General features: G+C 43.0%; 1 protein-coding gene across 6 annotated transcripts in view; it reads right to left on the reverse strand.

Moving 5' to 3' along the window:
- The window catches only part of RPS6KA2 (ribosomal protein S6 kinase A2), a 483,898-nt gene that overhangs the window by 46,263 nt on the left and 424,577 nt on the right, over positions 1–13,058 (reverse strand). For all 6 annotated transcript variants that reach the window (XM_048844025.2, XM_048844028.2, XM_048844024.2 and 3 more), the window contains 3 exons: positions 11,958–12,060; positions 4,547–4,677; positions 1,811–1,936 (listed from right to left, as the gene is read on the reverse strand). In XM_048844025.2, coding sequence (XP_048699982.1) covers positions 1,811–1,936; positions 4,547–4,677; positions 11,958–12,060 — 360 coding nt within the window. The remainder of the gene's footprint in view (positions 1–1,810; positions 1,937–4,546; positions 4,678–11,957; positions 12,061–13,058) is intronic.

The following is a 13,058-nucleotide window of genomic DNA, read 5'->3' on the forward strand; positions in this document are numbered from 1 at the left end:
ACGCTTAATTTGAGGAACCCACTGGGATTTAAGCATCTGATCGACATGCGAGCAGCTAGATTAAGGTAGCTGTGTGTATGCTCGCTGGCAGAAGCTAGGTCCCTAGGGGACTTAAACAATGGAAATTTAGTTGCCAAGGGACTTCAGGCACCTATAGAGTTAAGTGGCAGCTGAGCAGGGGTTTTGAGGATCTTAGTAGTACCTAAAGGTACCTAAAGGTATCTAGCCCTTTGAGCTTTGTTTTCATGCTTACTACCAAATATATCAAAATATTTAACACAAAGAAAATATTAAATACATTTTTGGTTCAAAACATGTTTCTGTGCAGGCAGAATTATTCCTACTACAAGCCAGTACCATCTGTTGACAAGAACAGTGGACACTGGAAAATTTTAACTTCTCCATTCACTTTAAATGGAAAACCTCACAAGTTCACACAGGCCCATGCTCCTTTTCAGCATGTGGTTGTGTAATCAACTGCTACCTCAACAATGACCTCAACAAACTCAATTATCATGAAACTCTCATCTCCCGATCTCACCTGCAAAAGCACAATTTACAACAAAACTAAGTTTCAAATCCATTTTGAAACTTACAAAAGGAAAATATTCAGAAGACAGGTAATTTGCTAGAGTTCCTCATATACTGCAAGTTCAGCAAACATACTTAACTACACACCACAATTTGATTTCAAGTAAATATTCACCTTTACCTTATGTTTATTTATGCACCTGTTTCCACAGGATCATTGGGCCATTCTACTACCCTAAGTCACACTGAGGACTCAGATCTCTCTGGAAATAGTCCCATTGATTTCATCTTCAAATCATGATCATGCATTATCCCCTTTTCTTAATGAAAGAACATGTAATTGTCTACTTCTCTGATACATGAGCTTTTTTGTTAGAATCTATTTTTCTTCTGGATGCTAAACATGTTTAATATTTGGAACTTTTCCTCCAAAGATAAACCCTCCAGACCATCAGCTAGTCCTGTGGGTTTCATCTTCTGATATCTCTAATACCTGCGTATCCTTTAATTAATACAGGCAACAGATGCTGCAATTTAACACTCCAGGTGTGATCTTACCAAGGAATTATACAGAGAGATCGTTATTTCCTATTAGAAAATAATTCCCTTTTTATACACCCTTGCACCTTGCTGGCTTTCTTTGCTGCAGCTGTACCATGTGACTTGGTTTTCACAGGATTACGCGACCAAATCTGAAGTCCTTTGCTTTTTCTTTCATGTCTAACTGAATTCTATTTAATTAGTATTTTGATTCTCTGTTGGATCTCTACGTTGGTCTCTTTTGTGCATTGGTGGTGTGACTGAATGCCAACGAGACAGAAGGGGCATGGAATCTGATTAATCATAGGTGACTATGAGAGTGCAGCATATTTCTTTCCCAAACATCTCGAATTATACTAAGGAAGTGTCATAGTTTAATACACCACAGAGAATGAGAAACAAAGGTGGTTTGTATTTATAAGGAATATACTTCACAACGTTTTTTTCTTCATTTGGGGGCTATTTCAATTTAGATCCTGTTCAAATCTATTCTCTAGGTAGCAGGGAGAGTGGCTGAAACGATTAACAATAATCTAAATCTGACTGATTTGATATTCTGTATGAGAATGAAAGGTCTTTCCTTCTGCAATTTCATTTGTTGAGGCTAAATCAGAAGGATGAACCTTAAAGCTCAACATCTAATCCTTCTGAAAAACAAATGAGTCAGTGGCCAGATTGATGCCAAATGTAATGGAGCAGCCTTGACCATATATTTGCATCTGCCAGGATGATTTCTTACCTTCACTGCAAACTCTGCTTCTGTTACTTTATGCACACACCTCTTGCATACTGAATAGGAGCCAACACCTATGTCCTCCTTGATCTCATATCCATCTGTAAAATGAATATTGTTCCCATGTAACTGCTGTGGAGAAAGACAAAACAAGGGAAATCAAAAGACAAACATTATAGAACCATAAAAACAGAATAATCCTGGCCAGTGACAATAAAGGGATTGCTGAGCTCACCTTGTCCAAACATCTACCAAGGATCCATTATCCTTAGAAATTATTTAAGTTCAGTTCAATGAAGTTGTGGCCACTTTCTAAATAAATGTGTCTCCTTCCTTATTGGTGTCCTTCCTCAGTAAACTACAATTGTATGTCTAGAAACAATGGCTGAGATGTTTTTAGCCATATTTGGGATTTGAAGATCCAATTCCCATTAGAAATTAATCACACTCTCTCTCTGGCCCAATGAATATTTACGTATTTATACAAAGTGGAACAGCTCCAACAGGAGAAATTGAGACTGACTCAATAGGATGGTAGTTAGGGCAGAGAGACTTGAATCTAGGTCCCCCTTGTGCCAGGTGAGTGCCCTAACCACTGGGATATTAGCTATTCTGGGGGTTGTCTGTCTGTCTGTCTGGTTTTTCACAGAGAATTTTGAAGTCTCATTTTTGGCCCAATAAGAAATGAAGCCTAATGCTGAATCCTCCAAATTTTTCACAAATAGGAATTCTTGTTTTCTGGCCAGCCTCAGTAATTACAGGTGAAGTGTTTTGTGCTACTATTGTACAAAACAAGCTATATAAAAATTATACTTCACTCTATCACACAGAATATTAACGGGATGAAAGCTGATCCCATAAACAGGGGCACTCCCCAGGAAGTGCATCAGAAAAGACCTGGTGTGCCAGATTGAAATGCTCACATGGTCGCAGTGCTACTCACTCAAGTGTGTGAAGTTCTTTTAGTTTACGTGCAAATTTGCACAGATGGGTAAGTGGGCAGAAACAGTCCTCACACACAACTGATACTCACTTTGCCATTCCCGAAAGAGCCAAGGAGAAAGGAGGGTATTGGGTAAAGAAACCGCTTCCTTTCCCCACAGCAGTAAGCGAACAGGCTGGGATGGGAATTTACTGTAGTCGCATGTATGGAAGGGAACATCACTGAAGTGTTTTTCCCCCTTCTTTCCAGTTATTGGCTGTTTGTTCTTATTCATGTTACAAAGTAGGGACCCAGAAGTGTATGTTTGCCTCAGGCCCAGTGATGGGTTAATCCAGCCCTGCACACAGTTCTCACTTACTCCTGTGCCCCTGAATCCAAGATCTGTGTAGCCCACACAAGGGCAGGTCCTACTCTCCATTATGCCATTAGGAAAAGGATAAGAACATAAGAATGGACATACTGGGTCACAGCAATGATCCATCTAGCCCAGTATCCTGTCTTCTGACAGTGGCCAGTGCCAGGTGCTTCAGAGGGAATGAAAAGAAAAGGCAATCTCTGAGTGACCCATCCTCTGTTGTCCACTACCAGCTTCTGGCAGTCAGAGGCTAGGATACCCAGAGCATGGGATTGCATCCCTGACCAACTTGGCTAATAGCCATTGATGGACCTATCCACTATGAACTTATCTAATTCTTTTTTGAATCCCAGTATTGGTTTGGCCTTCACAACATCCCCTGGCAATGAGTTCCACAGGTTGACTGTGTGTTGTGTTGAGGATAGATAGATAAGACAGATAATAGGACAGAAAATATCATAATGCCACTATATAAATCCATGGTATGCCCACATCTTGAATACTGTGTGCCGTTCTGGTAGATGCATCTCAAAAAAGATATATTAGACTTGGACAAAGTACAGAGAAGGGCAACAAAAATTATTAGGGGGATGGAACAACTTTCATACAAAGAGAGATTAAAAAGATTGGGACTGTTCATCATAGAAAAGAGACAGCTAAGGGGAGGATATGATGGAGGTCTATAAAATCATGAATGGTGGAGAGAAAATGAATAAGGAAGTGTTATTTACCCCATCATACAACACAGGAACCAAGGGTTACCCAATGAAATTAACAGGCAGCAGGTTTAAAAAAAATGATGAAGTGCACGTCTTCACAGAATGCACAGTTAACTTGTGGAACTCACTGCCAGAGGATATTGTGAAGGCCAAAACTATAACACGGTTAAAAAGAATTACATAAATTCATGGAGGATAAGTCCATCAATAGCTATTAACCAAGATGGTCAGGGATGTGCACCAGATTCTGTGGGTATCAGTGAACCTCTGAGTGTCAGAAGCTGGGACTCAATGACAGGGGATGGATCACTTGATAAATTTCCCTGTTCTGTTTATTTCCTCTGAAGCATCTGGCACTTTTGGAAGACATGATACTGATCCAGACAGACCACCGGTCTGACCCAGTATGGCCATTCGTACGCCCTTGAGCCAGCTCAGTGTCAGGTATTTAGAAGTGCACTTTGTTTCAGTAATTAAATTGCGTGATTCACATTTTCTTTATGCCAGTAAATAGGAAAGTTGAACGTAAAACTAAAAGCCTTTGGAATATCTCTCTTTTTGCACCTACTGTGGGCTGTATGTAAATAGACTAGGGATGGATAAACTGTGGGCTGTATGTAAATATACATGGGATGGATAAGCTGATTGACTGATGTAGTTTAAAATGTTCTATGCAGCTATATATCTGCTCATCAAATGTGAAGTATAATGCAAAGTGTCAGTACCTGCACAATTGGATGAACTGTGATTTTGTGCAAATCTGGCTGTGAAGGCTCCTGCACCAAGCTGGATGCAATGAAGCTGAATCCTCTAAAAAGATGATGAGCATTGGCACTGGGAGGAACACCAGGGGAATCTGCAGAAGAAACGAGGGTATGGCTACATGAGTTGGACAACTAGAGATCAGAAAGTGAATAATGGTACAACATTTGCAGCAATGAAGGTCACCACTAACAGCAAACCCCACTAAATTAGCCGTCACACACTCATAGTCTCCGTCATCATCTCAAGACTCTGATATGTGTGGATCACCGCCTCCTGTCCTGTATCTGAACACAGAGGGGAACATCCATGCATGGATCTCCCCTCTCCTGCACAGCAGTCTTGTTACACAGCCGTTTCCACAGCACCATTACAACAGAGGGCACTCCACAAGTCTGGGGTCCATGCAGAGAGGAAAGGGGCTGGGCAGGCTGTGAGAAGGAGTGGGCAGATTGGGACACTGTTCTCCCTTTGGCCTTGGGGAAGATTCCCCGGGGGAAAAAAATACAACCTATGGCTGGACAGTAGAACTCCTACTTTATGAACTAATTGGGAACTGAATTCAGACAATCGAACAGTTTATAAAATTGAACATCTAAAATTAGAGTAGCTATGGTGCATAAGTTGGAGAATGGCAGACTGCTTGGCTTTCTTCTTGTCCTTCAGTCCAAGGCACTGAAGCCATTGGAATGTGAAGGGATGTCAACGTGTTCTTCATCAACATCACTATTGTTATGGAGGTTCTTTACTCCTGGCAGTGAAAAGTGGTTCATATAAGATGGTCATTCATAAGATTGGTGTTTATAAAATCGAGGTTCTACTGAACTATTCCCCTCCACCCCTGGAACCCTGCTCCTGAGGCCTGGGAATTGCCACAACTAGAAGGAGTGTAGAGTAGCATGAATGGAGATGTGTTGTCTGGGTCAGCGGAGTGGGGGGAAACCACAGGTCTGGAGCAATGGCAGATGTATGGTGCCTCTGCACAGCTGGTTCCTGGTCTGGTGGAAATCTAGCAGGTTTAGGGGTGGGAGCAGCCCCCTATTCCATGCGGGGCAGGAGAGAGAGCATGTAGGGTTGTCCTTGGATAGACCAACTGGACTGACTACTCTGAAAGGATCTTCAGGGATATTTCTTTCCCTTAAGACCCTATCTCACTGTAAAACCCATGGAAAGGAATGATCTGGGTCTTAAAAAGTTTAAATCTTCTGCCATTTGAGTCACACACCCATACAACATTCTCTGGTAGCTAGCCCAATAATTAATCTGTCATAGCAAGGAAAAAAAGAGTCACATTGTGTTATCATTTTTAAAATGAACACTTATGAACATTTTTAAACAAAGCAAATAACAGGGCTCAGTAATAGCTACTGGTACTGTCCCTGGATTTTAACTAGATGAGTATTCGAAAACCCATGCTATTTTAGCCTACTTATTTTTCCCCCTTTCATTGTTTTTCCGATACTTCCTTCAGTTACAAAGCAAGTATTTTTCTACGAAAAGCTTAAGCAGCTAAACCTCCCTTACTAAAGTATCTCCTGGTAGAAAACTTGTAGGACATCCAGTTTCACCTGAGCAAAGAGCATACATCCTCTTAGGGCCAGGTATAGAACTCTTGATTCTTGAGTGCAACCTCTGTTGACATCAATAGCAGTGTTAATTGATGTAAATGGGCATGGCATGCCCAGTTGTTCATGGCCCTTAGTGCCCTGGAATTACCCAGCAAGGTAAACATTTCCCAGTCTAAACATTTTCCCTAGAAATGCAGTAAGAATAATGAACAGAGAAAGAGATGCTCTGAACAGTTCTTTGGAGGCCAGCATATAACCAACATGTTAAGAGGAAATATGATCTGCCCAATGCTGCAGAGGTTAGTGCAGCCCAGCTTGCAGCTGCTAGGTACTTCATCAGGGATCATTCTTAGCTTTGACATCGATGAGAAATAAACACACTGAGTCAGACCCATCTCCAGAGTGTGAGAAAGATCGTGTTTGTTTGTTAAAATTATCTGAGCTGGCTGTTCATCTCTCAGCATATCGGAGAGTTCTCTCTTTCCAAATGCTCACACTGAATCACCAGGCCTCATGCAAAATCAGATGCTGCACTGGCGTGTGCATCACATCAGTTTTACAAACCTGGTCAATAAAAAAGTAGGAAATGAACATTTTAGAGTGGGGACAGGCCCAAATCAAAACCAAATCTGAACACACTTGAACTTCAGGAGAACTCAGCTCCTGCTCCAAATTCTACGACCCCTATGCCTTTCTACTTAAAAGCTAACTACTGCGCATAATCCACAGCCAATTTCTTCTTCAACAACTGCACTAATTATTTTGTTTGCAACATCAAAAGTTGACCACAACTAGCTAGTATGTCTATAAACGTGACTTTAATCTCCCCACATTGAGTCTCTCAAATGCACATTGATCTCTCAAACTGTTAAAAAAAATCATTTTGCACGTCCATAGCATCTTTCATAAGAAGATCTCAAAGTACTTTACAGACATCAATTAACTCAATTTCACAATACTCCTTGGGAGGTAAGCTTTGTAATCCTTGTTTTACAGACAGAGAAACAGACACAGAGATGAAGTGACAAAGTCACACAGGAATACCTGGCTCACAACAGAACCTAGCAATCCTGACTCCTAGTTGTCTGTTCTATCCTAGACCACACAAAACAACTTCTGATGTAGCAAATTATTCAACTGGTAAGTTATTGGGGACAAAACTGATAAACAAATATTTCCCAGACAGGAGAACTCATTCAGGAAGAACTGACAGCATGTAAAATCAGGTTATGCTTGTAATTTGTTTTTATTTCTCTCTGGCAGCCTCAATAAAACTCAGCAACAGAATTATCATGACCAAGATATAGGCCATCTTTATAGCACTGTCTGTTTGGGTTTGTCATTAGTGACAGGACAGGTGATTCTCAGGTCTGAATCATGGCAGAAAGGAAACAGTAAAACAAGCTCCTGTTTGACCCCATTAGACATACAATGTGCTCCTATGATTAAGACAGTTTCTGTATAATATACTCCTTCAAGTGTAGATCTACACAGCCAAGCAGCGAGAGGGAGACCCTGGCACACATTTATGTAGAGTTTGTCAGGCTGCAGCCCCTTTTCTGCCTCCTCCAGAGGTTCTGGCTGCACTTTCTCCTACACCTCCTTGTATTTGCACACCCCATCCGTGGCCCACCAAAATCGTGAGACCTCCTTGTCAACCTCCTCCTGGTGCTGGTCAAAGGGTCATCCAGCAGAGCAGGAGGAAGAAGCTTGACCAGAGTGGGGGTGTAGAGAGGCTTCTCTAAGACTGTGGGGACTGTTTCCATTCTCTTGTTGCTTCATGTCTCTGGGCGGTGTCCACTGTCTCCTTGTATTCCTTGGAGGAGTGGTGGATGCTATTCTCTGCTTGATGTCCCCCTCTGGATCCCTCATTTTGGCCCTATAATCTTGACTCCCCTCCCTGCATTATCCTTTTTTCTCTCTCAAACTCAGTTGTGGTCTGGGCCTTGTGGTTCCTCCACCGTGGCTTAGGGAGTGGGCCTTTAGTTTTGAGTAGGCCTAGGCCTGCCCATCCTAGTACCTGCAGTAGGTACACAGCCAGCTGGTTCTTTATCAGACACCACAGTATGCTGCAGTAGATCGTTCACATTAATCTGGGGATTAGAGTGTTCATAAAACCAAAGAATTCACCTAAACATTGGGTGGACACAAGTATAATGGAGGTGGGCCCTGTCCAAGCTTCACTACATCGTTTTTTCATTTCATCATTGACGTATGAATTCACACAGTGAAGAACTCTGTAATATAATTTTATTATATAGGTTCTTAGAAAGCGGCACTCTTCAAAACCCACCCCAGGGGTAGCTAATTATTTTTTGTCAAGGTCTAAATTTCTTGGTCAAGGTATAGCCAACGTCCGGACTCAGAGAAAATAATAATGATAATAAGTAAATACAAATATTTTGGGGTCCATTCAAAAGCAACTGCTGGCCCAGATGTGGCTCACGATCCGCCTATTGACTACTCCTGGCCTATCCTATTGCATTTAAGCAGACGATACCTAATGCTTATTATACTTTTTAAATTCACATACACATATTTATCTGAAACTCTTTAATCCTAAGCAACCTCATATTGCACAAATCACTTGTCCAGCAAAAATCCATTACCCTAGAATCACACTTGTCCAAGCATTTTTGATGTCCACAAAACATTTAGGACAAATTATATATTTATGCTGCAGGAATTTAGCAAGTAGACACCACTTTACTGCAGGGAATAACCTGGATCCTAATGGATACACATCAATGACAAGAAACTATAAAATTTGAACAGTAACTGATACAAATCCTAGGCTTCTGTAATATAATTTCACTTATTGCTAGAACATAATCAATCACATTAAATTAAGATATAGTTATTACGATGATTAATTGTAACTAGAAGGCTAAAATTACGTTACAGTAAAAGGCTGACATAATGACCCACAACACAGAAGCTTCATAGTACATAACATAATAAACATAATAAACCACAACAGAAAAGCTTAATTCGTTTACAGTTTCAACAGACCCAAAGGATGTACGGGAACCATGGGTTTGTTCACTGTTTCCTTCTCTTTTACTTAACAAAATAAATTATTTCAGTGGGCAAAGATATGGTCCTGGGACAAGGACTGCTGTAGATGGGCTTGATTTTTATTTATATGGCGGCCCCTTTACCCTTCTCTGGAAGTGTAAGGAGGGTCTTAAAGTGGCAACAGATCACATTTACACCCATTAAAAAAATATTAGACCTGATTCTTATGTAGGCTAGGGATACATCTACTCTGCAAATGAAGGTGTGACTGTAGTGCGCATAGGCGTACCTGCATGAGCTTTAACCTAGCTACCGAAGGTAACAGGAGTAGAGGAGGTGTGGCAGCTCAGGCTCCAGCATGGGCTAGCAGCCTGAGCATGCCCCCGGGTTCCCTGGTGGGACCGTACTGGGGCAGCTAGCCCATGCTGGAGCCTGTGCCACCACATCTTCACTACTCCTGTTACCTTCGGTAGCTAGATTAAAGCTCGCGCGGCAGAGGTAAAAGCAAGAGCCGGTGCGCCGTACCGGGGTGGATCGGCTTCCCCAGGCACAATTTAAAGGGCCTGCGGCTCTCGGGAGCGGCTGGAGCCCCCGGCCCTTTAAATTGCTGCTGGAGCCCTGGGGTAGAGGCGGTGGGGCTGGGGCAGCGATTTAAAGGGCCCTGGGCGGTAGCGGCGGCCGAGCCCTGGGCCCTTTAAATCGTCCCTGGAGCCCCGCTGCTGCTTCCCCAGGGCTCCGGCAGGCTCCGAGGACGATTTAAAGGGCCCGGGGCAGTAGTGGCGGTCGGAGCCCCGTCCCCGGAGCCCTGCTGCCGGAGCCCTGGGGAAGCGGCAGCGGGGCTCTGGGGACGATTTAAAGGGCCCAGGGCTCCGGCTGCCGCTACTGCCCAGGGCCTTTTAAACCGCTGCCAGAGCCCCCGGCTGCCACTGTTACCCCAGGGAGGGGGAAGGAGGCACTTGCCGGTACAGGATGGACCAAGGCTGGCTCTGACCTCCCCCTGCCCCACCCCTTCTGCCCGAGGCCCCGCCACTTCCGGGGGCCAGAGCCGGCACCAGCCCAGCCCCGTACCGGTAAGTCACTAGACTTACTTGCACCCCTGTAGTGCAGGTAGGTGTTCCTGTGCTGTAATCACTTGTGCCCTGGCAGTGGAAGAGGGTCTTAATGTAAATGGGGCTCAGGCCCAATCATTTAAAAAAGAGTCCCCATGTAAGTCTGTTTTGCACAAAATATCAAATTGAATCTGACAGTTAATGATCAGAAAATACCTGCGAACATATATAGTATAAACTGTAATTTTGTTCATCAGCACACTTGTGCAGACAATGGTTTTCATGCCAATAAAACTGGCAGAGTGTGAACTCCAAAAGCATTTAGACGTCCAAAGGTGTATCTCACTTTCTTCAAACTAGCTGCCAGATCACAAATCTCACAAAAACAGACTAGCTTGTGAAGTTTCCAGCATTTCAGATGTGCCTCCAGGTTCCATAGAGATCTGAATTAAATGTACAAATAGTGGTGTAAAAATGTCTTATACCCTACAGGGCATGCAGCTCTCCCTCTGCCTGCACTGCCCTCAAGAGCCTGACTGTAGCAAAAAATTAGGAAGTGTAAAGGGGTGATCAAAATAAAGTGTTACAAGCATTTTCACACCATGAAAGAAGTTTTGAGTCAAGCTTTAGGCGAAGGTTCGAATTAGTTTTGAGAGAGAGGCCGTAGGCAAAACTACGAGCAGCCCGAACCAAAATGATGGGAAAGTTCAGCTTTGGGTCTAAGTGCCATGACCCATCTCTAGTGGTTTTATTCTTATCAGAACTGATTCACTCATTTCTTATAACTCTCATTATAATTCTGGGACAAGCTGGGGGTTGAAGCTTGAAGCCAGAGGCTGCAATCTTATTATAATTCTTAACGTTATCTATAGCATTTACCATCTTCAAAGGGCTTTACAAACAATAAAAAGTAACTCTTCACCCTGGTGGGGCACATAGTTAAGTATTATTGTGTCCATTTTGCAGATAGGGAAACTGTGGCAGAGTGGTTAAATGATTTGTCCAAGGTCACAGAGAGTCAGTGTTGCAGCTGGGATTAGTGCTTACGAGGTTACTGGTACCACTGTTGTGTGCTCAGAAGACTGACCCATAAGGGTAACAGCTGCCCTAAAATATACTGCCTGGCATATGTTATCGCTAGTCTGAAGTGGAAATTATAAATAAAAATAGGAGCAACAGTCCCATCTGGAGCATTTATTGGTCATTAACAACTTGGATGTTATGGGCCAAATTCTCTGCAGGCATAAATCCACTGGTTTCACTAGAGATTTGCCAGCAGAGAATTTGACTCTCCATCAGGATTACCATTCATCAATTTCCACTGGTCAGAGTGTTCTAGGGCATTTCACAGTTTAATCAGACATCGGTGTAACACAGTTACATACTAACTTGCACAGCGGCCAAATCCTTTGAAATTGTCGTCATTTAAAAGAGTTAAACTTATTTAACCTAGGCAAAAAATAAAATAAAATAAAAAAAATCAAACTAGAACTGCAATTTTTCTTTCGTTTCAGTAATATCATGCACCTTTCCTTTCTGGATGACGTACCCAGTGACAAGTTGGAGAAGTAACTATGGGCTTGTTCCTGAGAAATGCTGAGCACTCACAGCTTCCTGTTTGCTTGACCCGACAAAGCCCACTGATGCCACAAAAGATCAGGCCTACTGACTTCAATGGGGGTGGAGCTATTAACTGAAAATATCCATCACTTCTGTTCCATCTCATGATTGATGCTAACCTGTAGGGGTCCGTGATGTGAACTCCGGGTCAAAATGAAATGTGTCTTCTGGCCGTCCCACTGCTGGTTTAAAAGGTGGCTTGATTTCTTTCCTATATAGTTTCTACGAGAACAAAGATAGAGAACGATCAGTGATATAATAACACACCATAGCAGCAGTCAGGTCCAAGTGCAGGATCACACACTTCTTTAGCATGTCCTCTGTCAGGGGAGCCATGTGCTACACTGGCAGGGAGTGATATACTTGAGGATGCAGCAGCTGCTCCTGCTGATTAGATCTATGTCCTAGTAAGTCTTTGCCATTTTTAATTATTATGACCTGGGGTCAAAACAAAATGCATCCTTTAGCTACAGAATGGCACAACATTTCAAGCGAGGTGTGCCCCTGGGAATTGGCTGCTCTTCAAGGCTGGGCCAGAGTGTTTTCTGGGGAGGCAGTGTGTAGGTGTGCAGGCAGTTTCAAGTGGCTGGTGATGGCAGTTTAGATGGGGAGAGCTCTGAATCACTGTTCCCTCTCAGTTGTGCATGTGTGCGCTCGCACACAGATCTTAAACCCTGTGTACATGGCGACACACAATGCACACTCTGGCTTTGGCGGTGGCTTTTTTTTTTTTCGCTTCGGCGGCGGCACAGAAGAAATTTTTTGTGCACAAGGCCTGTTAAAAATTAGAGGGAACATTGCTCTGAGTTACCACAGAGAATTCTTTCCCAGGTATCTACCTGGTTGGTCTTGCCCACATGCTCAGGGTATAAGAGATCGCCATATTTGAGGTCAGGAAGGAATTTTCTCCTGGGTCAGATTAGCAGAGACCCTGGGGTTTTTTGCCTTCCTCTGCAGTATGGGACATGGGTCACTTGTTGGTTTAAACTAGAGTAAATGGTGGATTCTCTGTAACTTGAAGTCTTTAAACCATGATTTGAAGACTTCAGTAACTCAGCCCAAGGTTAAGATCTACAACAGCAGTGGGTGGGTGAGGTTCGATGGCCTGCGATGTGCAGGAGGTCAGACTACATTGTCATGATGGTCCTTTCTGACCTTAAATTCTATGAGTCCATGAATTTGCAGATGACAGTAGGAACCAAGCATTTGTGGCCTTTGTT

This window comes from Caretta caretta, chromosome 3 (genome assembly GCF_965140235.1).
Source record: "Caretta caretta isolate rCarCar2 chromosome 3, rCarCar1.hap1, whole genome shotgun sequence".
NCBI lineage: Eukaryota > Metazoa > Chordata > Testudines > Cheloniidae > Caretta > Caretta caretta.